The 27270-nt window shown below is 37.2% G+C and overlaps 1 protein-coding gene across 2 annotated transcripts in view; it reads left to right on the forward strand.

The window, feature by feature from the left end:
• Nucleotides 1–231: 231 nt before the first annotated feature.
• THADA (THADA armadillo repeat containing) overlaps nt 232–27270 on the forward strand; it is a 312115-nt gene continuing 285076 nt past the window's right edge. The window contains exons 1-15 of one of the 2 annotated variants that reach the window (XM_058551343.1): nt 232–366; nt 3304–3403; nt 3938–4032; nt 4737–4867; nt 8851–8999; nt 9120–9152; nt 9407–9455; nt 12296–12483; nt 15627–15721; nt 16601–16821; nt 17993–18699; nt 20094–20245; nt 21170–21325; nt 22046–22168; nt 25319–25442. In XM_058551343.1, the coding sequence (XP_058407326.1) occupies nt 3328–3403; nt 3938–4032; nt 4737–4867; nt 8851–8999; nt 9120–9152; nt 9407–9455; nt 12296–12483; nt 15627–15721; nt 16601–16821; nt 17993–18699; nt 20094–20245; nt 21170–21325; nt 22046–22168; nt 25319–25442 (2299 nt within the window). In that variant the 5' untranslated portion in view covers nt 232–366; nt 3304–3327. The remainder of the gene's footprint in view (nt 367–3303; nt 3404–3937; nt 4033–4736; nt 4868–8850; nt 9000–9119; nt 9153–9406; nt 9456–12295; nt 12484–15626; nt 15722–16600; nt 16822–17992; nt 18700–20093; nt 20246–21169; nt 21326–22045; nt 22169–25318; nt 25443–27270) is intronic. The other variant, XM_058551342.1, reaches the window with a different exon arrangement.

Below are 27270 nucleotides of genomic sequence, written 5' to 3' on the forward strand. Positions count from 1 at the left end.
TCAGGGGTGCGGAGGCCGCAGTCCAGGATGCCCTAAGGGGAATGAGACCGCGGTTCCAACCGGCTGGATTCCCCCCGGCACTGGAGACAACGCACCATACACTCCTCCAAGTCGGCGTCTAACCAAATCCACTCACTAACACTCGCTCTCCAGTGACGTCACGACCTCTCCGGACTCCTGATTGGAAGAGCGCATTAGCTCAATTCTCGCGATGATTCCTCCGCAGGTCCTTGCTTCCCTCCTTTCACCCAGACCGGTAGTCGACAACACACCACGCTGCCAGCCACGGACACACCGTAAAACTAGACCAGCTTCCGAGACTCATCCAGACGGCTGCGACTCTTCTCAGACGCCCACGGTTACGAGGTTTGGCTCCCGGGCGGCCTATCTGCCAGATCTGCGGTAGCGCCTGACCCTCCATCGCTCTGGTCGGCCGCTGTTGTAGAGCAGCCGTGCGATTCTCGCCAATTCCCGTCTTTTAGTATCGCGAGAATTTGGCGGCTGTGAAACTCATTTCCGGCCGCTAAGGTCTCCTTGGAGACAGCATTGTAACCATTTTTTTTTTTTTCCCTTCTCAGTCCCCGGCTCCACGTGGTTCGGAAATTGCCCAGGGAATGTTTGTGGGAGTTGCCCAGAAAGGTGTAGATGGGAGTGAAGCAGGGTTCAAAAGGGAAGCAGCCAGGGGAATCCAGGAGGAGTATAATTTACTGAGCATCTTCTGGTCACTTAAGCAATGCCTTAGGGTGAGCATGGGGTTTTCCCTATTAGGGAGGCCTGGTTTGTCAGGACCAACCTTTAGGCTTCCATTGAGCATGCGTAAGCTCCGAGCTTATTTTTGTGTAGTCTTAAAAGGTCCAAGACCAAATCCTGCTGCAAACTTGCTCGCCATTTACCAGAAAATAGTCTCACCAGTTATCTGTCGCTGTTTCTTCTAAACTTTGTACACTGGTCACTTCTGTAGGACGTGATCCGCAATTATTCCCCTAGATCTGCTCATGTCACTTTTCAAATTCTTCCCTTGTCCCTGCCTTTTTAGCTGTGCCCACTTTTATTGCCATTTCCTGTTAAGTGGTTTTTCACATGCCATTGCTGTATTGATTTCTTACTTTGCAAATGGACCATAGGTTCCTCAGTGTCCGGACTAGCTTGTCACTTATATATAGCATATACTTTAGATACCAAGTAGTTCACCTTTCTGCCCTTAAAGGCATACAACCATTCTAGAACATCTCTGACAAAGGTTTGTTAATTAATTCATGTGTTTATTCATCTTATATTTATTAAGCACCTATATGTGCCAGGTACTGTTTTAGGAATTGATAATTAAAACAGTGGACAAAACAGATTGAAGTTGCTGCCTTCATAGAGTTTACTACCAGGGGAGACAGACAATATACAAATAAGTCAATGTAATTTCAGGTAGTAGTAAGTGCTATGAAGAAAAAGTAATGGAGATGGTGTGTATGTGAGTAGGAGTGGTGGCATTTTAGATAGAGTGGTCACAGAGGCTTCTCTTAGGAGGGGTATTGGAGAACACACCTGAATGATGAGAAGGAGTCAGGCTTGCAAAGATCTAGTGGAACAAACATTAACAGGCAGAGGTATCAGGAGGTGCAAAGCCCCTGAGATGGTGAAGAGAAGAATGATTTGAGATGAAATGCAGAGGAAGGCAGGGCCGGATGATTTAGGGTCTTGAAGGCCAAAGTCTCAAGTTTGGATTTTATTCTAAGTGTAGTTGGAAGGTCTTGGAAAGCCCAAGACAGCAATTAGATTTGATTAGTTTTTAAAAGATTGCTTTGATGACTGTGAAGAGAATGGACCCTTCAGAAGCAAGGGTAGAAGTGAGGAGACCGGTTAGGAGGCTGTCGCAGGAGTCCAGGTGAAAAGGGTTCATTCAGCTTCTGTTTGGATATTCTCAGGGTTGGGATATTCTCTGTTTAAAAGGCAGCCCATTCCATAGTTGGAGCATAGAGTTCTTCCTTTGTATTGAGCTGGAGTCTGTCCCGCTGAAGCTTGCACTGACTTTTCCTAATCTTATAGCAAGACAGAAGACATCTACTCCCCTTTTCTCCAAAACAGTCCATCAGCTATTTTAAGGCACTTGTCCTGTCCTGTCTTCTCCAGGCCAAGCACCTTTGGTTAACTGGGCTGTTCTCTGAAGGAGGTGCTCTCTAGGACCTTCAGAAATCTGCTTGTTCCTTGGAAGCTCTATCATTTGTTATAGCTCCTTAAGATGTGGCCACCAGCACTGCACCTAATGCTCCACATGCCGCCTTGCTGTGGGGCTGACCAAGGGATCATGCGCTCCCTTAATCTAGCTGACTTCTAACGTGGTTTTTAGCAATTGTGCTGTTGGCTTGCATATTGAACTGTTTCAGATCACATTTTGCTTCCCTCTGCCTCCTCATCCTATATTTATTTCTATGTTATGTTTTTCTACTCTAAATGCAGCATTTTACATCTATTTCTATTTCATCTTGCTAAGTTTATTGGGCTTTTTTTTTTAGTCCTGGTTTTATCATCCAACATGTCCTCCCAGCTTTGTATCTTTTATAAGTTTACTGGGTTATGTCCTCTGATGCCCGCATCATAAACAGTGTTAAAAGTGCTAACTGCACCAAGAACAGAGCCTGGCGTGCCATTTCCCTAGCGTCTTCTTTCCAGATGGCGTGGTACTATTAGTGTGTATTCTTTGAGTGCATTTGTTCAGCCTATTGTGAACCTTTGTTAACTAAAATTCTGTTAACTGAAAGCAAACTCACAAGGATAGTATGCAGAAGTTTCTTATATTAAATACTTTGCAGAAGTGAAGATACAGTGTTATGACACCTCCTGACTGTCAGTGTAAGAAATCACTGAGGTTAGTTAGGCCCAGTTTATTTTTGGAAAAACCATGCTGGTTTCTTTTGTTATTACTAAAATGAAGGTTTGCTGTATTTTAAAGTACAAAGATTGGGTCATAGTAGGTAAAAGTAACTTTAGACACTAATATACTTGTCTTGAGCTTAAAAAAAGTTTTTTCTTTTTCAAAGCAGAAATCCTTAGACCAGTGGTTCTCAACCTATGGCAACTTTGCTCCCCAAGGGACGTTTGGCAATATCTGGAGACATTTTTTGGTTGTCACAACCTGGGGGGAGAAGGATGCTACTGGCATCTAGTGGGTAGAAGCCAGACATGTGTTAAAGATCCTGCAATGCACAGGACAACACCCCACAGCAAAGAATTATCTGGCCCAAAATGTCAATAATGCTAAGGTTCAGAAACCCTGCATTAGACAATGCCTTAAACTTTTCTTTCTTGTAGTGACTACTCTTGATTCTATTTAAAATGGGTGTAAAGAAGAAGAAAGAAATGCAGGTTGCTGCGTTGACCATTTGTCATCAGGACCTTGAAACTTTGAGATGTAAGTGAATTTCTGACTTCATTTCTTTTTTTGTGTATGAGGAAGATCGGCCCTGAGCTAACATCTGCCAATCCTCCTCTTTTTGCTGAGGAAAACTGGCCCTGGGGTAACATCTGTGCCCATCTTCCTCCACTTTATAAGGGAGGCCGCCACTGCATGACTTGACAAGCGGTGCGTTGGTGTGCAGGGATCCGAACCGGCGAACCCCGGGCCACTGCAGCGGAGCGCACGCACTTAACCGCTTGCGCCACCGGGCCGGCCCCTCATTTCTTTCTTTTCTAGGTTGAAAACAGAGTATTTTTATCCCTGGGACTCCATATCACATAATGTTCAAACTCTTGCTATTTAATTTCCCTTGTTCTTCACATTCAGTTTTGGATGTAAAATGGTTTTCTTAAAATTCTATCTTCAGACTAAGTTCTGCCTGTTTTTCTTGGTTTATAAATATGTAAATTTTGTAGAATGCATAATAAAGGCAAACTCATTCATTTATTGTGAAATCACTAAAGAAATTTTGTTGTGTGTGTTATGTAGCTTTGGCTGATGTGGAAGGGAAAAATCTAGCTTCTTTGCTGTTACATTGTGTACAACTCACTGATGGAGTGTCCCAAATCCATCGTGTTAAACAGGTAAGGCTGGATTGATACTCGTGGATGCTTGTAGAAGATTATCATGCTGCTGTGGACTTTTTAAATTACCTGATAGTTTTTGGATCCTGATTATTTAATGTCAATGTATCAGTAAAGAATAGATTTGAGTTTTTTTCTGTTCATTGTATCGTATCTTTTTATTCAAAGTAGCAGTAGAAGCCGTATCCAGGCTTTCACCACCATTGGAGCTATAAATAGATAAGGATAGTGAGATAATTGTGCATACCTTTTTTTGTGGAGGTAAATTAAAAGTATATATATTTCTGTTACTCTGAATCTTCAAAACTTTCTAGCAGGCACTTAAAAAAGTTACTTTAAAGTGTAACGACTGTCCTTACTAGTATTTCACTATTAGGATTTACCATTTGAACTTGTTTAATATTTTTTGGAAAGCAATTAAATGTATTATTGGTTTTTTAATAGTGCTACAGAATTCCTGTACCTTAAACCATTAACAAGTCTGTAATTCTCAATGAAGGTGGGTCTGGAGGGTAAAGTGGGAGTTGGGGGCATGGGTTAAAAAGGGTCAATACTGAAATAGGTGTTTAAATCAGTATTCTTAATGGTGCAGTTTGGAAAATATTTCACATTATGATTGAGACTTAAAGTATTTGAATCCATGTTACTTTGCTCTACTTGATATTAAGAAAAATTATTGTGACTTTGAATTTTTTGGATTGTAGATTGTGCCTTTACTGGAGAAGGCAAATAAAAATGGCGTGTGTGATCCCACTGTTCGAAGTTGTTTGGATATTTTAGCAGGCATTTATCTATCTTTGAGTCTAAAGAATCCCTTGAAGAAAGTCTTGGCAAGGTAAGGAAAAAAAGGAAGGGAAGTTAGGCATTATAAAAGTTAAATTTGACCAAAAGTAACCAATATTTAAAGTTCCTTTCCTGGTTTGGTAAAACTGAACTGAAATATATCACTAACAATTTCATTCATACGGTCTCTCTTTTGTTTTGTTATTTATTTATTATGACTCTCTAAAAATATAAACAGCCTTCTTAGGTCACAGGCCTTAAAAAAACAGCCTATAGGCTGTAGTTTGCTGATTCATGGTTTAGTCCATTTACATTTAATGCAATTATTGGTTAAATTTAAATCTATCATCTTGCTATTTTTTTCTCTGTTTGTTCCATCTATTCTTGGTTTAAACATATTTTTAATTACACAGGTAATACAGGAATATGTGCTTGATGTAAAAACTTCAAGCAATATAGAAGTGTACAAAACAAAAAATGAGCCTTCTATTTTACTATTTCTGGCCTATCTTACTTTCCATAATGAAGGTCACACTTAATATTTGATATCTATCTTTCTAGACCTTTTGGGTTTAGTGTCTGTGTGTTATACTTTAGTTTTTTCGTAAATGGGATTATACTCTGCATATTGCTCTGTAACTCGTTTTTTCACTAAAGAATGTCTTAGAGACATTTTCATGTCACTGTAGTTTTTTATCTTTTTTGTAAATTGTGGTAAAAAAACACATAACATATCATTTGCCATCTTAACCATTTTTGAGTGTACAGTTCAGTCATGTTAAGTATATTCACATTGTTGTGCAGTGGATCTCTAGAACTTTTTCATCTTGCAAAACTGAAACTCTATACCCATTAAATAACAACTCCCCTTTTCATCTTTCCCCCAGCCCTTGGCATCCACCATTCTACTTTCTGTGTCTCTGAATTTGATTAGATACCTCCTATAAGCAGAATATTTGTATTTGTCTTTTCGTGACTGACTTAATGTTCTCAAGGTTCATCCATGTTGTAGCATGTGATAGGATTTCTTTCCTTTTTAAGGCTGAATAGTAGTCCATTGTATGTATATACCACATTGTGTTCATCCATTCATCTGTTGATAGACATTTGGGTTGCTTCTTCTTCTTGGCTATTGTGAATAATGCTGCTATGAACATGGGTGTGCAAATGCATCTTTGAGACCTGCTTTCAATTCTTTTGGCTATATACCCAGAAGTGGGATTGCTGGATCATATGGTAATTCTATTTTTAATTTTCTGGGGAACTTTCATACTGTTTTCCATATGGCTGCACCATTTTACCTTCCCACAAAAAATCCTTATTTGTTCTAATAGCTATAGATATTTCATAATATGGATGTACCAAAATTTATACGTACCATATTACATATTATTTAATCATTTTCCCATTGATAGAATATTATTTAATCACTTTCTCATTGATAGATATTTAGTTTTTTTTCAAGTTTTCGTTATTCCAACAATGGTACAGTGATATTCTTAATCATATATATAATTGTATATGTGTATTTCTCTGAAATGAATTCCTAGAAGTGGAATTTCTTCACCAAATTTATGCCTATCAAAATTTTTGATAGATATTGCTAAATTGTACTCCCTAAAAGCTATTTCAATTTATACTCCTAACAGTGAATAAGAGTGCCTTTTTCTTCATATTGGAAAGATATGAATAAAAAATAAAATCAATCTTTAAGTCTTTTAAAAATCTGATGGGTGAACAATGGCATTATGTTATAATTTGCATTTCCCAGATTACTGGTGAGATTGAATTTTTTAATGTGTGGAGTTTGATTGACTATTTTATATTTTTTGTGATTACATGTCTTTGTATATTTTCTTTTTAGAATGTCTTTTTTTTTCTCTTAAGCAGATTTATTTATTGTGTGACAAAACAAATGATCAGATACTGGCCAGTTCTAGGGATTTGGTGAAGTGCTCAACAATGTCATCAAAGATCTTGATGTTTTCCGTCTTTCTCCCATTGTGTTGGCCATATCTTCCCTCAGAGTTATGGGCCTATAGCAGTTACAAGCACCTTATACAGACTTTACTGCGTCCAGCAACAGAAGGGAAATTTCTTCTTTGCATCTCTTTTTATTAGAGAGAAAAGCATTTTGCAGACACTCCCAGGAGACTTCCTGTCGATTTTCATTGTCAGGATTGGGTCAAATGCTCTCCCTCTGGTTGTGAAAAATGGCTGGGAGGCAAGGATCTCACACCTTTAGCCTCTTTAGTGGGAAGTGGGCTTTACCAGCAAGGAAAGGCATGGAGAATGCCTGTAGGAAGGCAGTCAACCATAGAATGTCTTCTTGATTTATAAGAGCCCTACGTAGATTGTGTGCCAAATATATTCCTTTATTTTGTTAGTTGTCTTGAAACTTTCTTCATACTGTTTGCTCTATAGAAATTAAAAAAAAATTTTTGTAATCAGACCTGCTAATGGTTTTCTTAGTATAGATTTTTGAGTTGCATGCGTTGCTTGTGTATGCTTTCTCTAAAGATTATGGTCATGTGTCGCTTAATGAAGGAAATATGTTCTGAGAAACATGTCGTTTGGCCATTTTGTTGTGCAAACATCATAGAGTGTACTTACACAAACCTAGATGGTATAGCCTACTACACACCTAGGCTATATGGTAGTAATCTTACAGGACCACTGTTGTATATGTGGTCCATTGTTGACTGAAATGTCGTTATACAGTCACGCACTGCATTACTTGCTTGTAATTACTTGCTTGTCTTTTCTTAAAATACTTTTATTTTTTTGTTTAACTTTTAAATCTACCTGGAATTAAGTGTTCAGTGTAGTGTGAGGTAGAGATCCAACTTAGTTTTCTTTTCCATATGGGGAGCCACTTATCCCAAAACTGTTGAATAGTTCATCTTTTCCCACATATTTGGGATGTCATCTTATTTTGTTCTATGTTCCTGTATAAACATAGGTTGATTTTAGACTTGGGTCTATTTGTTTACACACCAACACCACACTTTTGTTCACTATAGTTTGATAATGTGGTTTAATTATATACTAGAGTAAGTCATCCCTCTAGTGACTCTTCTTTTTCAAATATTACTGTTTTTGAATTTTTTTTCCAGCAGAGCTTTAGAACTGTTCTGTCCAAATTTTAAAAAATGCCTACTGATTTTGATTTAGATTAATTGAGGTAAAATTGACATTAAATTTAATTTATCCATTCAGTAAATTTTTATTGACCGCCTACTGTGTGTCAAGTACTCTTCTAGGCATTGGGGATAAATAAACTGTGAATAAAACAGTTTAGAATGGAGGTTACAGTCTAAGAGGAAGATAAAAAATAGACGAAATAAGCAAAATACATAGATTTAGATGGCATGAGTGCTATGGAGAAAAATAAAGCAGAGAAGGGGGAAGGGAACACCAAGGATAGGGTGAGAGTTATAGTTTAAAATGTAGTGGTGCTTCAGATGTCTTTACTTGGATGTCATTGATAGGATGATTCTTGAGATTGACCTGAAAAAGGTGAGGGAGTGATTATTGGGTATATTTGAGGGAAAAGTGTTCCAGGTGGAGGAAATAGCGAGAGCAAAGGCTTTGACATGTTGTCAGAACAGAGGAAGGCCATGTAGCTAGAGCTCAGTGAACAAGGATCAAGATGAAGTCAGAGAGCTCATGGTGGGGCTAGATTATGTAGGGTCTTGTAAATCGTTGTAAGCGCTTTGACTACTACTTTGACTGAGAGGGTTGTTGTTGGATGATTTTAGGCAGAGGAATAACATGGCATTTTAGTACCATCACTCTGGCTACTCTGTTGACTGTCCTCAACAGTCAACCCCAGGACAGTCCTGGGGTATGGGAGGGAAGCAAGGAGACCAGATGAGAAATGATAGACCAGGGAGTTCCAGTGAAGTTAAAATTTTCTGACTGTATTTTGAAGGTCTAGTTCAATATTCTTTCATTTGTAATGATTCCCCTCCCTCCCCACATATCCTTGTACTACAAGGTTGTCAGATTTTTAATATTTCGTTCTTTTCCCAGCTCACTAAATGACCTACCTGAATTTTTTCTAACTGAGGCCGTACAAAGTTTTACTTCTCGTCTTCAGGAAGAATTGAATACGACTGATATATACTCTTATAGGAAAGTAATTGACAATATATCTTCCTGCATGGAGAACTTTAACTTGGGTAAGCCAGCTCTTTTCTAGTACTTTTTCTGGCTAACACCTGTCATTGCATCATTGTTTTTAAATGATGTTAAGTTTGGTTTTGAAACTCCTTACCAGTGTTAATTTTTTTCCCCTACAGGTGGAACAAGTATTAATAATCTACTTAAAAATGGTAAGTCCTATTATTTTATTTTATTCTGAGAGGTGACTGCTTGTATGACTCATTTGGAACTGGTTCTTTTAAGTATCTTGGCAATGGGTAGAGTACTGTAGATGACTAAGGTACATCATGCTCCTTCCTTTTAAATTTCTACTTCTGTGCTCTGATATCATTTTTGGTAACAGTGATTTAAAATATTTTCTTGCTCTGAAGTTAAAGTTTACAGTTTTAAATTCTGGTTTGTCATTGTATTCTTTTTGTTTCAGTGCTTCATTTTCTGCAGAAGAGTTTAAATGAAATCTCGGAAGAAAATAGGCAAGTGTTATATGTTTGCATGCTTGTGTATGTGTGTGTGCACGCCGGCAGTTGTCCATTGTCTTTGTACAAAGGAGATTTTTAAAAAGGTTCCAGGGTATGCTCCTTTCCATCCCTCTCCATTAATATTAGATCTAATTATTTACATTTATTTTTTAGAGGTTTGATATTTAATTTTTTAAAAATCAAATAAATTATTATGAGAATAAATGAGAAAGAGAAGAGCTGTTTCGTCTACTTGAATGTTCCTTTTTGATAGCATCCTGTTCTTATTTCATGGATGAAGTATGTTGTGTTATCTCTCTAAGGGTATTAATGATAGTTGTGGTTTTTTTAATTTTATCTTTAGATAGTCTCTATTCTTTCCAAGTTGCTTTTTTTCTGTTTGCTGCTTTTGGTCACTATATTTGTTGCTGGAAGCTTTCCTCAGAAGTCTGGTGATCCTTGGCTGAGCGCTCATATTTAAGAATGGGGCACTGAGAGTTATTTGAATCTCTGTGCATATGGGTGGGGTTGATTGCAGCTTTTACTGTAGGCTAGTCTCGCTGGACCATTTCTTTGGGGAACCCCTGATGTCAATATCTACGTCTTTTGCATGGGTAGCAGATTCACCATGGAAGAATCTTCCAAACCGTTGGCTTAATATTCTGGTTGCCAATGAGGAAAGAAAGCTGAGGGCTTGGCATTTGACATTCATTGTGCAAATATTTACCTAATTCTCCTGTTTGCAATATGGGATTGCTGCTACCTTATCTGTGTGTCTTCTTGTCTGGACACCTGCTGTTTTACCTTTTCTAGAGGTAAACCAGTTTGCTGGCTGAGAGGTGTGATCTAGAGTTCTTATTCTTCTTCAACAGATTAGTAGGCAGTCTTCCTGTTTTCAGCCCTACGTTTGCCTGCACCTCATGGAGCAGCTGGTGCCAACAGTTTCTTAGCCTTTTGGGGCTGCAAGTCAGGTTGCTTCTGGGCTTGTTCTCTGGCTTGTTCTCTGGCTTAGTAGTCACCCTTCTTGATTCTGCTAAGTCAGTTATCACTCATCCATCTGCTTTGTAGCTTCTGAAGTTTTATTATTGTCTTGTCTTTCTGCTGCCTTTGTGTATTTATGTCTTTTTATGTTTTAAATCCTCTGGCTGTTGGTTTCGGGAGGTTCTGGGGGAAAGCAGAAGTAGTATCTGTGTGCCAGCTTTAACCCAAGGTCTCCTTTAGTCTTACCAGGGGCTCGTTCTCTGTCTTCTTTTAGGCTCTTCTTCCTCTGCTCATCTCTTAAATGTGGGTTCTGTCCTTTTTATTCTATTTATTCTGACTGCTTAGTATCATCTACTTCTTTGGTGTCAGCTACCATCTCTATATTTAGGATTCCATGTTTGTCACTCCAAATTAGATCTCTTCCCTGAGTGGTAGACGCATAGAGTCAGTTACCTCCTGGACGTCTTAACTTGAATGATTTACAGCTGCTTCAAATTCCATGTGTCCAAAAGAAAATTCAGTCTTTTTATCCCTCCCCACAACCCCTGACAACCTCTATTCTACTTTCTATCTCTGAATTTGCATATTCTAGATACCTCAAATAAGTGGAATATAATATTTGTCCTTTTGTGTCAGGCTTGTTTCACTTATAATGTATTAAAGGTTAATCTATATTGTAGTATGTATCAGATTTTCATTCTTTTTTTATGGCTGAATAATATTCCATTGTATGTATATACCACATTTTGTTTATCCATTCATCTGTTGATGGACATTTGGGTTGTTTCTACCTTTTGGCTTATGTGAATAAGGTATACAAGTAACTGAGTTCCTACTTTCAGTTCTTTTGGGCATATACCTAGGAGTAGAATTGCTGGATCATATGGTAATTCTATGTTTAATGTTTTGAGGAACTCCCAAACTGTTTTCCCTGACTTAGGTTTTAATATCATCACTCTGTGTTCTCCCATGTTGAGAACAGACTGAGAGGAGCAAGGATAGAAGCTAGGAGAAAAGTTAAGAGGCTATTGTAGTTATCCAAGGGAGAGATGAGAGTGGCTCGGGCCAGGAGGAGCAGTGGAGGTGGTCCAATTCTGGATATATTTTGAAGCTAGAACCAACAGGATGGGATGAGGAGGAGAGTAGTCAAGGATGATTACAAAGTTTTTGTAGGATAGAGATCCCAGTAGGTGGAGCCAGTTTAGAGTTGAAGACAAGTTTGCGTAGTTTGAGATATCTGTTAGACATCCAAGTGGAGATATTGTGTAGGAAGTTGCATATACAAGTCTGGAATTAGAGAGATCTGGGCTGGAGGTAAACATTTGGGAATTGTCAACATATACATTATGATTTAAAGTTTATGAACTAGCTGAGGTCAGCATCAAGGGAATGAATTAGATGGACAAAAGAAGAGGACTAAGGACTGAGTCATGGAGAGCTCTAACATAAGAAGGTCAGGGAGAAGAGGATGAGCTAGCCAAGGTGTCTAAGAAGGAGCGATGGTGAAGTAGGAGAAAATCTAGGAGAGCCTGGCATCTTGGAAGCCCGGTGAAGAAAGTATATCAAGGTTGAGGGAATGATCAAGTTTATAAATTGTGTCATTCATTCTTGATTTGTTATTTTTACTCTAAAAAAGAGAAGTGAGGTTAGTCATTGGCTGAGAAAGAGGGAAATGTTGAGGTAAGTTAAGAGTGTTGAAAGTTTGCAATAAATGTCTGCATAATTGGAACATTTATGGAAATAGAAGAGAAAAGCATAAATGTCTACTATAATCTAAAATTGATTTTGGCGCTTGGAATGTGTTTATTTTGGAGAAGGATAGAAATGATGACATTTCTTTTGACTTTTCTTTTGTAATAATGTCTTTTTTGTAGAAAATTTGCTGGAAATCATATTGTTCAAACGCAATTGATGAATGACTTGTTGGTAGGCATTAGAGTTTCAATGATGTTAGTACAGAAAGTACAAGATTTTCAGAGAATTTATTTGAAGAGTTCCAGTTCTTCCACATGGCAAAGTATGTGTGGATTGCTGAGTATTTTCACCAAGTTTTTAAGTGATGGTAAGTGTAAAACCATACAAATGATGATTATAATTGAGTGTCAGTCGTCTTTTGCTAATAATAGTGTGAAATATTTGATACTTAGCTGAAATGTAGAACTTCTCCTCCCCCAACCCCTCAAAGTGCGGAAAGGCCCTGGATTACAAGGTTTTAATGCTTTTTCTTTCAAATGTACCAATTCAGCAAGGGATAATGTTGAAAGACTTTTCTAAATGTGTGTGTGTGTTTTGTATACAAAGAAGAAAACCTAACAGTCTTAGTGTTGAAAAGCCACAGACTTTACATAGCAAAAGAAAATTTTTGAGAAGAAATTTCCAAATTTGGAAGGAAGATCTGGTGAGGTTAGTGTAACCCTTCCATTTCTCCTTAGCAGCAAGTGTTACCTTCAAATAATGATGATAGTCATTGTGGGGCTGGTCATTATTCCTCCTTATATCTCATTTGTTGCTTCTGTCCATATGAGCTGTACCACAGGGAAACCAAATAGTTAATGAGAGGAAATGTCTCTTTATAAAAGTATTTCAAATAATGAAATGAAATGATAGAATTAGAATATCACCATTTTGTAACTCTCAGTAAGTTGATGTAGGCATTAAGCATCAACACCTGCTAACATTACTGAAACAGCCAACCAGACATGTGCCTCTTAGAGTCTTGCTTTCCCACCTATAGTCTTCCTAAAGGAATTGAACTTGAGACTGATCCCGTCTCTAGGTCACCTGCCAATTAACAGGAATTACAGAGGATGGAGGAACGTGTTGAATTGCAGCAGGAGTAAACAAAAGCAACATCCAGATTGTGGGAAACTCTACAGGTCAAAAGGCCAGAGTTCTTCAACAGAGAAATTGTAACGAAAAGAAAGGGGTGGAGAGGGCACATATAGATTAAAAGACGTTAGATTAAAAGACGTATCAAATTTTTAAAAAATGGACAAGACTAAACTGTAGTGTCTAGGGATGCACATTTGATTACTAAAACTATTTTAAAAAATAAGGAAGTCATTACTGTGAAAGTCAAGATAATGCTTACTCAGAGTGAGTAAGCCCCACTCAGGTGGGGCTTGTGACTGGAATGAAGCGCATAGATGAGCCTTCTGGGCTAGGTGGCTGAGTTCTATTTCTTGACTTGGTTGGTGAGTACAGTTGTTTGCTTCTTAATAATCCATTAAGTTATATATTTGTTTTTGGTGGTTTTCTGTATCTTTTTTTTATATTACAGTAAGAGTAACAAAAAAAGTGATACTTAGCACATAAGCATCTACATAAAAAGTTAAATTACCTTTTTACCCTTCACTTCCCACTCTATACGGTAATATATATATGAATATTAACTTATTTTAAAAATGTTAATGGGCTCTGTTCAGAGCTCTTGTTTGTAAAGAGCAATAACTGACTCAGGTTTTGCTAGGCTCATGGGAAAAAGTAGTATCTCATTTATATGTTTTTAATGCTGGTAACTAGTGAAAGTCCTAGCTATGTTGTCCAATTAGTATTTCTTTTTTCTTTTTTTGCCTAGGATCTCAGGTATTAAAAAGAAAGTAAAGTTACTTTTATTAACACGTAATTTACAGACATCTTTTCAGAAGATATTTGCTTGTTAATAAAGGAATTTGTTGGGGGGCCGGCCCCGTGGCTTAGTGGTTAAGTGCACACGCTCTGCTACTGGCGGCCCAGGTTCGGATTCCGGGCGTGCACTGACGCACCGCTTCTCCGGCCATGCTGAGGCCGCGTCTTCACATACAGCCACTAGAAGGATGTGCAACCATGACATACAACTGTCTACTGGGGCTTTGGGGAAAAAAAAAAAGGAGGAGGATTGGCAATAGATGTTAGCTCAGAGCTGGTCCTCCTCAGCAAAAAAAAAGAGGAGGATTGGCATGCATGTTAGCTCAGGGCTGATCTTCTTCACAAAAAAATAAAAAATAAATAAAAAAGGAATTTGTTAATCTAAAAAAAAGCCTTTAATTGATGAAATGCGGAGAAAACATGATTTTAATATGAGGCGGCCTCTTCTGAAAAGTTGATGGTGCCTAATCAATGCTGTTCTTCCCCAGGATTTTAAAGCTTCATGTATCAGTAAAATCTTTAGCTGTAACAGAAACCGGAAGTTCAGGGACTTAAGCAAATGGGCCTCTCCTCCTCACATAACAAGAAGTCAGAGGCAGGTGATCCAGAACTACTGTAGGCAGTCTAGGACCCAAACATGCTGCCTTTCTGCTTTCCCATCTTCACCATGTTGGCTTTCACCCACATGTTTGTTGCCTTAGAACTGCTGTAGCTCCAAATGTGTCTGTGTTCAAGGCAGAAAGGAGGACCAGTTGCATCTTTACCTTTAATCAGAGAAAACAAAAGTACCCAAGAGATTTCTGCTTGCATCCCATTGGCCTGAATGGTTATATGAATGGTTACCTTTAGTTATAAGAAAGATTGAGGAAGCAAGTGTGCTGCCTTTGGCTGGGCATATGAATGCCTCAGTCAAAGTCACAGTTCTATTAGAGGGATAAAGGGCAGAATGGACATTTAGTAGGTAATTTATAGCAAGTGTTTATAATTCTTACCCCAGGTTGAATAATTCACCATGTTATTTTGTATACTTTCTCACAAACCAGAGGCTAATAGCAAAAAAGAAGATAGCAAGTCAAGATGGTTTGGTTGCATTGGCTACAGAGTCAGCAAAGTTTGCCATTAGAACTGCTGCAAGCTCTTTACACAAGCCCAGAAATCACTTTAAGAAAAAGTAATGGATATGGGGGTTGGGATGCAGAGGCATCAGTGGAGGGAAGGGGACAGGTAGTGTTGCTGCTAGATGTACTGAGAGCCAGTGGATGGAGAGGAAGAGAGAGTGGATGTTAAAGGAGAGAGGAAAGAATCACATTTATTGAGTATTTATGTACTGGGCATAAAAGCCTTTATGTTCATTATTCATTTAAACCTTAGAACAAGTGTATCAGATAGGAGTTATATTTTGTTATTTTCCAGAAGAGAAAGGTGAGTCCTTGGGAGGTTAAATAACTTGCCCAAGGCCTGCTTACCTAGGCAGTGGTTGAGCTAGAAATTGTAGCCAGGCCTCACTCTGCAGCTCTTTCCATTGTTCCACAATATCCATCATCATTAACACGTGCTCTCTACTTTTTTGCCAAATAGATGACCTCTTACAGACAGTTCAGAGTACATCTGGATTAGCTGTTATTCTTTTTATTAAGGCTATGTTTCATCCACCTGAAAAGATCCCTGATTTGGTAAGTGCATCTCCTTTTTAGAATTGTACTTTACTGATAGGTAGATACGTTTTAAAAATATTTTTAAAGAGGTGAATTAAAAAAAAATTTTTTGTGTAGTTAGAATCTTTCTGATGACCTTTTTCGCTTATAATAAAAGACAATTCTAAAAATTCAGATAAAGCAGAAAGAAGACAATAACAGTCACCTGTAAATCCATCTCACAAAGATAATCACTATTAACATTTTTTTGGTGTATATCCTAGCTTTTTTCTAGTGCTGTTTGTTCAGTTCCATCTCTCAGTATTATAAAAAATATTTGTAATATTAAAACTATGTAGCGATTAATATATAGATATATAGAGTAATAACTTTTTGATAAATATGTTTTTATTAATAACCCAAACAATGTTCTTTAGACAGGAAGCATGTTAGAATCAGTCGTGCAGTGAATTCGATCATATGGCAAGTATAATTTGATAGTTTGGGCCACAATCCTTGTTTTTACTACTAGCAGTTTTTTTTCCTTACTGCAGTATCTGGAAACTTATTTTAGCTCTTTACCTGACTTTATGCAAAATAGATGTGTACTATTCTATGAGATCCCATAAAGTAATTATCATTGGATAGCATTAAAAATGTTTATTTCTCAAATCACCTCTGAAAAGCATTAGTTAAGCTCATCCACCTGCAGGTGGCGATGTGTTGTGCTCTACCACTACATCTAAACCAGCAAAGTGGTTCGTGTACTTAGATTTAATTTTGTTCCTTGTGATATAATAATTTTAACACTTGTGGCTTTTTCACCTTTAGGTTCAGTTATTTTTCCTAGGATGTTTCAGGTAAAACTCTGAAAAGTTTTAGAGGCTTGAAACGTGTTAGCTCTGTTATGTGTTTCAGATTGGTAGTCTGCTTCTCCGGTCAGTGGACTACACGAGCATCCCCGAGTGGTTTTTGACATGCTGCAGGAGCCTTTGTTGTGCTGATATCTCCCCGTCAGCTCTCTTATTCTTGTGTCAGGGGACACTCACCATGTTGGACTGGCAGAATGGGAGGATGGGCCCGAGTGGGGAGGCCCTGCTCTTGGATACTGTGCATGTTCTGTTCACCTTGAGTTCACAGTGAGTTTTGATGCTACTGTCTCATAGCTTAGTTTTGCTTGTCAGACATTTAAAAGATGGCAACTGAGCCAGCATACTCAGTAATTCAATGAAAAGTGGTCAGGATAATCCTAAATTAAAAGGGGGATATGTGTAGAGAATGAAGTGGATGTGAAAGTAGAACAAGAGAAGATGGGATGTTGGGAGAGAGAGAGTTATAGAAATTATTGGTGCAGGTTAACCTGTAGTGAACATTTCTAAAATTAATTTTAACATTCAGTCTCTAAGGCTAACATTTTTTTAAACTATAAAAATTTCTATATTTAGAGTGTTTTAGAGTTTATGAACAACTGAAACATAGGTCATCAAGGTGATCCTCACATCTGATACATAGGAAATCTAATTTGTTGAATGGATAAAGCGACACTTAGAAAAGTAAATGGTTAAACCTCAGAGAGTATTACTAATAAGCACCCGAGCCAGAACTGTAACTAGGTTTTCTGACTTCATTGGATTATATTTTGTGTTTTTTTGGTGTTTTTGCCATAATGCCTGAAAGTGATCATGTGCTTAAAATGTCAAACCATAGATATGGCTTGATAGTAATGAACATGTAAATAAAGGAAGAAAACTACAATGTTCTAAAATAATTTTTACATGTTTTTCAGTTTATATATATTTTTAAATTGTGCATATTTTAGAAGAATGTAAAATTTTCCTTCATTGTGCTATTTTATAACAGCTTTATTGAGATATAATTTACATACCATACAATTCACATATTTGAAGTGTGCAATTCCATTTTTTTTTAGTATATTCGTAGGGTTGTGCAACTATCACCACAATCAACTTCAGAATATTTTTATTACTCCAAAAAGAAGCCCCATTCTCCCTAACCTTCCCTAGCCCCTCAGTATGTTTTAAAACACCTGTGAAACCATCATCACAATAAAAATAAACATATTCCATGACTCCCAAAATTTTCCTGTGTCCTTTTTTGGATTGTTTTTTACAAGATGAAAAGATTCTTATACAAATTTGAGATCTGTTTTGGCCTTGTTTGTAATTTTTTGTTGTAAATTTAATAATAATTGAATTTTCTGATCTTTTTTTGTATTTTATATTTCCATTAGTCTAAATGATTATAAAATGAAATTTTCAGTTTATAATAATATGACTCATTTTTCTTCAGGATCAAGGAATCAACTCTGGAAATGTTTCTGTCTAGAATTTTGGCATCGTGGACTAATTCAGCCATACATGTCCTTGAATCAAGTTCCTCAAGCCTAAAGGGCAGTCTGAATGGGAATTCAAACGTAGTTAGGAGACTTTTGGAATATGTTTATACCCACTGGGAACATCCATTGGATGCTTTGAGACACCAAACCAAAATCATATTCAGAAATATTCTCCAAATGCACCAGCTCGCTGTAGAAGAGTCAGATTCAGAAGAGTCAGGTTTGGCTACTGATCCTTTCCTTTTTGAACTGACTGAGAGTCTTCTGCGATTGGAATGGCATATTAAAGGAAAGTACTCATGCCTTGGTTGTTTAGTAGATTACGTAGGAATTGAACATATTTTGGCATTAGCTACAACTATTCCATTGCAGATGTTAGAGGTGATGGGGGACCAGTCATTGGTACCTTATGCAAGTGACCTCTTGGAAACCATGTTTAAAAGTCATAAGAGTCGTTTGAAATCTCAGGCTGTCGACAGTACGTGGATTGACAAGTGGCATGAGACTTGGGTTTCTCCTCTCCTTTTCATACTGTGTGAAGGAAATCTGGATCAGAAATCTTATGTGATTGATTATTACTTGCCAAAATTACTGAATTGCAACCCTGAAAGCTTAAGCTACATGGTAAAGATGCTTCAGACTTCTGCTGATGCTAAAACTGGTGAGAAAATGAATTTTTGTTTTAGTAATTTCTAGTTAGGGTGCTTAAGTGTAGGTACCCAGGCAGATGTTGACCATATTCAAATTTAAATATTACCACTTCTATAAATAGTAAAGGAGGATATTGATGATAGAGATTTCATATTGAAATGAATGTTCCTCTACGTAGCTCAGTAGAATTTTTTGGCTGAAGTAATTTCTACATGCTAAGGATTGATTCCAGTTATGATTATGAGTTTTCCTTTATTAATAGGTTTTAATTGATTTTACCAAGTTCTTATTTGGTTGTCAGACTGGAGTAAAAGTTTGTGTGTTTTATATAATTTGCTTATTCAAGTGAAATAATAAGTAAAAATTGTTTTAGGCAAGGTTAAAGACGAGTAAATTGGCAGCAGCCAGTTTTTGTCTCTGGGAAAGAAACAAAAAATTTAGAGGCATGACTTCAAGAAATAGCTATCTGCAGTCATTTAGAATGGGGGTAAACATGCCATTGAAGGAATCACTGCATTAAAACATAGTTCAGTAATTAATATAGAAAATGATGACTTTGACTCATCATGTAGATCTTAAAATTATTGTATTCTGTTTAACAAAGCAGGAATATGGTACCCTATATCACATTTTAAGAATATTTCCAACTAAAATAGTTAAAAACTTTTAATACTTCAAAGAATAACCATGAGATAACTGGAAAATTTGATTCCTGTACACAAAAGTGAGCCATTATTTGTAATTTTTAACAACAGTCATTCTTGCCTTTTTGAGAAGCCACCTGAAGTTCAGGATTCATGAATCTGTTCTGAAGTGAGGCAGTCTTTATTTTTGTGTCAAAGCCCTGTGAGCCAGAGCTCCCTGACCCCTTCGTAATGGCTGATGTCCTCTGAAAGCATCAGGTTCTTTGTGATCCTCCTTTTATCTTCTTTACTGGGTGAAACAATAACTCCAAAATATTGGGAGATGGTCAGTGTTTATTTTTAGAGAAGTAATGGTCTTTGACCACTGAAGTGTTTTTCCTATTTTTGGCTGAAAGTCATTCTAGTTATTTTTATTGTTTTAAATATTTCTCCACCTAATTTTTTTCCTGATTCTCTTCCTGGTTTATCTCCTGACTGTCAAGGAAAAAGTAAAATATTAACCAAAAATAATTTCTTTAAGTTAGCGATAAGAGGATTATGCTTACTTAAAGTTATTGATACAAGAACTATTAAATCCTTTTAAATAATTATTATTTTATAATAGGAACTTTAATTCATATTAGAATTTAGTTTAAAATATGATTTTTATTTCTTGGAATACAGTGTTTATTGGAAACATAAAAATGGTAGTTGTTCCATAGCACAGTAGTGGTCTTTGTTATTGTGCTTTTAAGACAAGAGCAATCTTTTCCATCCTTAGGATCTTATAATAGTAGAGGGGCTCTGGGAGCTTTGATGGCATGTCTACGAACAGCTAGAACTCATGGACATCTTCATTCTGCAACTGATACCTGGGGGAATCTTGTGTCCAGTGCAAGAATAAAGCAAGGCTTAATTCATCAGCACTGCCAAGTAAGTAAACAAAATAACTGGAAATTCATACATGCAGTAGATCCCTGATTCATTTATTCATTTAGCAGTCCAATATAGAGGATCCTGTGTTATGCCCAGCACTGTTTTAAGGGGTCCATAAGGAGGATGAATAGAAAGTGAAAAGTGTAGACCTTGCTTTCAGGCTACTTAAAGTTTAGTTGAGCTAATAAGAAAACCTACATAGAACAATGGAAACTCTTAGAAGAAAACGCAGATACAAGTGTGCCTTTATGCATAAGGACTTGGGAGGCTCAGAAGAGAGTGATCAGAGTAGTTGACGTTTGATTAGGAAAGTGATAAATGTGATTAGAGGAGAGGCAGCATTGGAGCAGCACACAAAATGGAAGAACACAAATAAACAAGGTCCAAAGGATGATTAAGGACATTGTTTGGCAGGAGTGGAGTTTTTTGTCCATTTTATGGAAGCTTCCAATGCTAGGCTGAAGACTTCAGATTTCATTCAGTTGGTTACTGGGAACCAGAACCACTCTGCCCTCAGGAAGGATGTGGAATTAATGGAAACAGATGTGAGTTCCCAGAATGGGAGCAAAAAGAAGCCAGGCGACCAGTTAGATGTGCGTGACGGTAATCTAAGAATGAGGTGATGAGGTCCTGGGGTAAAGTGGTCACTGGGAAAAAAGAATGAAGTTGAGCATTCCTGTGAAATAAGAATCTTTGTTGACTTTTATAACTAGCCAATTTACACATTTAATAAAATAATTTTTTGGGAAATAATTACAACATTTTTGGGATTAGGGAACCTTTCTGGAGCACGTACGAGTAAACTGAGGTTTACTGTTTTTTTTCCTGTGGTAGTGTATGTAAATAATTAAACGTGTCAAGTGGTTTAGGCTTTGCTTATTTCATAGAAAAATTAACATTTTATTGCTTGATGTGTTTTAGGTACGGATAGATACATTAGGCTTGCTTTGTGAGAGTAATCGAAGCACAGAAATCGTTTCCAGTGAAGAAATGCAGTGGATTCAATTCTTTATCACATACAATCTTAACAGTCAGTCTCCAGGAGTGCGGCAACAGATTTGTTCTCTGCTTAAAAAGGTAGAATTTCTCCTCAGAAAGTATAGGGAAGTGGTGAACTTTGCTCTGGAAATAATTTTTTAAAAGTGCCCAGACTTTGGGAGAGTGTGAGAATAATGGCCATGGGATTGGACTACCTACCGCATCTCTTCATGGCCCTTCTGTGAACTCTTCTATGGTTCCATAAAGTTTACATTTGAGATTAAAGTCCAGAGTGAAAAATCGTTTCATTTTGGTGTAATGAATCAAACTTGAGCTCTTTTTTTGAAAGAAAAAAAATCTAGTGATGGTGTTTTCAGGGTATAAGGTATTTTAAGAAAACTTTGGTAAGAGGAGGAAGGATGCCCTTGTTTTTCCATAGTTTCACTAAGCACCTCATGAAACGGTCATTATTGAATAATTCAACTTGAGTTAATCACATGACATGTCAATGGGGTGAAGAATTGGTAGAGTATAGAAGTGAGTATATCATCTTTAAGTTCGTGCTGACTTAAAGGAAATAGAGCTATAGTTTAATGACTGTATTCTGCTTTGTAGTAATATTTTGTTTTTGGTTTAAAATGTAAATGTTAATTTTCTGTCAAAAAGAAACACTGTGTAAATATTAAGAATTTAAAAACCAGTACTGTCCTTGCCTGCAGTTTTAGTCTAAGGAATTTAGAAACTTTTCTCTTTTTCTTTTAGGCTGATGTTTAAGGTTAACGTGGCTCACATATGCTTCATTTTTCTCTTTCTCAAAAGTTGTTTTGTAGGATACAGGAAAGTTCTCAGACACTTTATAAACTGGAGCAAAGTAAATCCAAACAGGAACCAGAGAATGAGTTAACCAAACAGCGCCCTTCTGTTTCTTTACAGCAATATAAGGTAGGTGTATATTTCTAGACATATGGAGTTTTAAGAAACCTAAAGCAGTTATGAGTAAACATCAAAGGGAAATAAATAGAAGTAAGTCTCTTGGTGAGTAGTGTTTCTGCTTTTTTCCTTCAAGCTGGGTTTTACATATTTCTTCTGGTGCTTTGGTCTTTCTTTTGAGGTAGCCTAAGTTGTGGAACCAGTGCTGGACTTGAGGTCTGTTACAGAATAACACTCATGAGTTAACCTCATTAATTTACAGCGTATGTGGGCCAGATGAATTGAGTACTTTAACTAAAAGGTAATTGCCGGCCTTGAACTCCTCCACCTCTCCCCAGGGTGGAAAACTTCTGTGTCTGGGCCTGCCTCCCCTTAGGCTAGCATGACTTACAGTGGCTTTACATTAGTGACTCCTGGCCCGTGGTCCAGCTATGCAGGTTCCTGTCTGTCCCGTTTTGGAGTGAGCTTGAAGAGTAGGGCTGGGTTTCAGGGCACTGTGTTAATAGGATGGGCGGAACCCCAGATGTAGCAGCTCCAGTCTGGGCCAGGCTCAGCTTGACAACTTTCAGTTTATGTCCATCAGAGCAAAATGAGCTTCTCAGTGGTTTCCTACTCCAAATCTAGCCTCTCAGAAGCAGCCTCTCCTAAGACTCAGATAGGACAGAGATTATCTATTTTATTTCATTTAGGGAAAAAATATAATAAATTAATGATATATGGGAGCCACGACATACTCACTACCTATTCTGAACGTTAGTATGGATGGGCCTTCGTTTTCAATTTTGTGTTTGAAAGGTAAAAAATCATCTAAAGAAAAATACTCCTATACAAAGGCTGAAATCAGCTTCATCTTTGTAAAATCCTCACAGTGAAGATTGGAAAGTCATAACTTAAACTTTTAAGGTCATAGGTTTAGTCCCAATTCTACCACTGACTAGTTGGCTTACTTTTTGAGTCTATTCAACTATAAGTGGGATTAGTAACCTGTCTGAAAAGGTTGGTTTTGAGGATTAAATGAGAAAACTCTTTGTAAACTCTAAATCATTCTAAAAAGCCTTGCTGGGAGTCATTAAAAGTGACTGGAGTATATATTGAGCACTTACTGTGTGTGCAGAACAGTTATTGTCTAACAATAATCTAAGAAAACACACCCCTTTAGCCTTTTGTTGCTGGGGTAAAATGACATTTGTGAAATCTGAATTAGGTACTAATCACAAAATCTATTTTGTGGATTGACATTCTGAATTTTCACGTGTGTGTGGTTTCTTAGTTTGTGCTAATGGATATATATATTTTTGGAAACTAGTCTTTTAGAGTCTTAATCTGAGTCAATCTCATGGTTCTGATATTTTCTCCCAGTTGTGGTCACCTATGGCTTTTGGATGCTGCGACTTTGGCACCGTATTATTATCATTATAACAATGAGTGTCGTGTATGGTGTGTGGTAGGCTCAGTGCCCATCAGCAGACTAAGTGCTGAGGGAGAAGAGGAGGCTATTAGTTGGGAAAGTCTTCTAGTCTAGTGAAGGAGATTATTTCATACCTAAATAACTAATATTAATAGCTAGAGTACTTTTAAGTTTACAAAATGCTTTCCGTCCATGTTCTCATTTAATGTTTAGTAACAAGGCTGTGAGAAAGGTATTATTGTCGCCACTTAACAAGTGAGAAAACTGAAGCTTGGAAAAGTTGAGTAGCCTGCCCAGGGTCCCTCAGCTAGCAAGTGGTGGAGCCAGACTCCAGTCCCGATCTCTTGACCCCAAAATCTGAATGGGGCTTTCCTTAGTACCAGCTAAAATAAAGGCTTAGAGGTAAGAAAGTACAGGAAGAATTTGGGGAATGGTGAATTCACTAAGGTGAATGACATATAAGATACCTGAGGGAATAGAAGAGTTGAGTAATGGGAAATGAATTAGAAAATCAAGTTGGGGATGGGTAGTAGAGAATTTTGAATGCTAGGCTAAGGTTTTTGGAAGCCTCACTAGGAGCCATTAAAAGTGACTAGAGCATGTGTTGAGTCCCTGCTGTGTGTGTAGAACACTATGCTCAGGACTAGGGATATAAACATAAAGGGTGGTCCCTGCCTACGTTGTGGTTACAGTCGGGTTGAGGAAAAGAAGAACTATGTCTAAAAATATAAATGGCACTACGATTAGGATAAGATAATTCCTAAAGGATGAACTTACTGCTCTTTAATGTGAGTACTTTACTACTCATTTATAATTAAAACTAGTTTAACTAGGATACTTTCAACAACTGTCCTATTACTTTGAAACCCAATAGAGTTTATAAATTGATAAACTCTTACTTAGGGCTTGTAAGGCCCTGCAGGATAAATCCCTAAGGTTGTGTGTCCTTGACCAGAGAAATGAATGCAGGGAGTCACTTGGGACTAGGGCTGCTTATATGCTGCTCGCTTGAAAGTTTATGTCGTCGGGGTGAGGCAGCATATGAGATGCCTGAGAAGCACAGCTTTTCCTTATAATGTTTCTCTTGGGTCTAACACAGACATTATTATTATTGTTAAAACATTTTTTTTTAATTAGAGAAAGAAGACTCTATCTGGATAAAGTATTCTCACTTTGCTGCTTTTTTTAATTGCATTGTACTAAAAGTTTTATATTTTATCGTTTATGTAAACATAATAGTAGAGCAGGAGCCTCAAAGGGGCAGATAGAAGACAATTATTCCATTGAATTTTTTTATGAACTATGTTATTATAGCCAAATTTATCAAGTATTATATTTATCAAATTTATCAAGTAGTATGTACTGGATATTTGGTCATTTTAAAACTTTGATAAGTATGCCTACCTTTGATGCCTGAATGCCTCTGGTGAAGAAAATCAATATTCACACAGCTTTAGCACAAGTCAGGCAGAACGGATCTTGTTTTCAACAAAAATGCATTTTTTCTTGTGTGGACTGCAATAGGAATTGTACTTCTTGTCGACTCTACAAAGATAGGGTTCATTCAAGTCATGATACAGCTCCTGGTCAAGGGTGCCAACCTGAATTGTCAAGCAAAGCGAAAAAACTGGTACTGTTTTTAAAAATCTTTTTCTCTCTTAATTAAAAAAAAAATACCCCACTCTTAAAGGTGGTACTGTGAAGATGACCTATTGTGAGTTAATTATACTTATTGTAATTTTTTTCTTTTTTAGAATTTCATGTCATCCATTTGCAACACTCTTTTTGAAGCATTGTTTCCTGGCTCTTCCTACCCAACTAGATTTTCAGCTTTAACCATTTTAGGCTCAATAGCTGAAGTTTTTCCTGTCCCAGAAGGTAAGTTATCAGTAACGTTTGGGGAAAGTATTTCTTTTTCTTGCAAAACACGTACTTGTTCAGCATTTTGGTTTACTTGAAGTTTCAATTTTGTCGTCTTTTGTTTAGATTCTTACGGGAGGTTTTATTCTCACTATATAATTCTTATTTGCACGTAATTAAATTTTTCAATAAGGGACATAAGGGAGAGAAACTGTTTTCAGTGATCATTATTTGGCAACCCAAAACTACAGTTTTCATGGATTATTCTTATTATGAGAATGAAGGAATTATGAATTATGCTCATCCCCAATTCATGTGTTGCTGCTTTAAGATAGTGCCCAATCTGTGCTTTAAGTTTTAAAAATTAAAAAAAAATAATAGTTTCTCTTATGTATAACATTCCTCAGTGAGTCTTTGTGGTTAAAATGTGGTTTGCTTTATATGCTATCTGTTTCGTAAGTCTCAATCTGGTTTCGGAAAGGCAATATGAGGATGTCATTTACAGGCATTCTGGTTTAATGATACCCTTTGTTCTTTTTGTTTTTCCTTCTGTGGGGTACTCAAGAGGAGAAACATTTAACTTCCCTCTGAATTGTTTTTTTTTTCCCTTTTGACAAGAAATGATTCTTTTTATCCCCATATATAAGTAACTGTGTGTTTTAATGTGGATTTCTTATTTGTGCTCAATCATTCTTGACTCTGGTCAGACAGAAAAATATCCTGCTCAGCTGTTCTTTTGGAGGGAATGGCCAGAGGACCAGGGAGCTTTGCAGTATAGTTGGATTTTTTTGTTGTTGTTTAAATTTTTAGGCAAAGTATAATTTTTTGATGGGGAGAAGGACAGTTATTTGCTGTTAATACAGGCTTGCTTCATTTGAAGAAAACCATTTTTTTCAAGTTTTTATTTTGAAAAAATTCAAAACAACAGCAAAGTTTCAAGACTAGTTCAGTGAACAGCCCTGTACTCTCTGCCTAGATTCATCAGTGGTTGATAATTTGCCATATTTACTTTATCTCTCTCTCTTAATAATTTTCTAACCATAACACAATGATCAAATTCAGGAAATTTACTGTTGATACAACGCTATTATCTAATATACAATCCATATTCAAATTTTGCCAGTTGTCTCAGTAAGTGGCCTTTTTTAGAAGAAAACACTTTTTCCTGTGATCTAGGAACCAATGCAAGATCACACATTGCATTTCGTCATCTCTTTAGCCTCGTTTAATCTGGCAAGTTTCTTATTTCATGACATTAACATTTTGGAAGAACGTGTCTCAGTTTGGGTTTGTCTTATTGTTTCCTCGTGATTTAAGTTATGCATTTTTGGTAGGAACATTGCATAGGTGATGTGACGTTCTTCTCAGGGCATCATATCAGGAGGTAGATGATGTTGGCTTGTCCTGTTATTCATGATGAAAAGTTTGATCACCTGATTAAAGTAGGTGAGGTAGGCCAAAATTTGACCTCCATAAAGTATCTACCTCAAATCCTTAGAACCTGTCAATATGAGCTTTACTTAGAAAAAGGGTCTTTGCAAATGTGATTAAGTTAAGGACTTTTTTTTTTTTTTGGTGAGGAAGATTGACCTTGAGCTAACATCTGTTGCCAATCTTCTGCTGTTTGCTGAGAAAGATTGGCCCTAAGCTAACATCTGTGCCCATCTTCCTCCACTTTGTATATGGGATGCTGCCACAGCATGGCCTGATGAGCGGGGCATAGGTCTGTGCCCAGGATCCGAACTTGCAAACCCCGGGCTGCTGAAGTGGAGCGCGCAAACTTAACCACTACACCACTGGGCTGGCCCCAAGTTAAGGATTTTATTTTATTTTATTTTTTTAAATG

This window comes from Diceros bicornis, chromosome 12 (assembly GCF_020826845.1).
Source record: "Diceros bicornis minor isolate mBicDic1 chromosome 12, mDicBic1.mat.cur, whole genome shotgun sequence".
In the NCBI taxonomy this organism is placed as follows: Eukaryota; Metazoa; Chordata; class Mammalia; order Perissodactyla; family Rhinocerotidae; genus Diceros; species Diceros bicornis.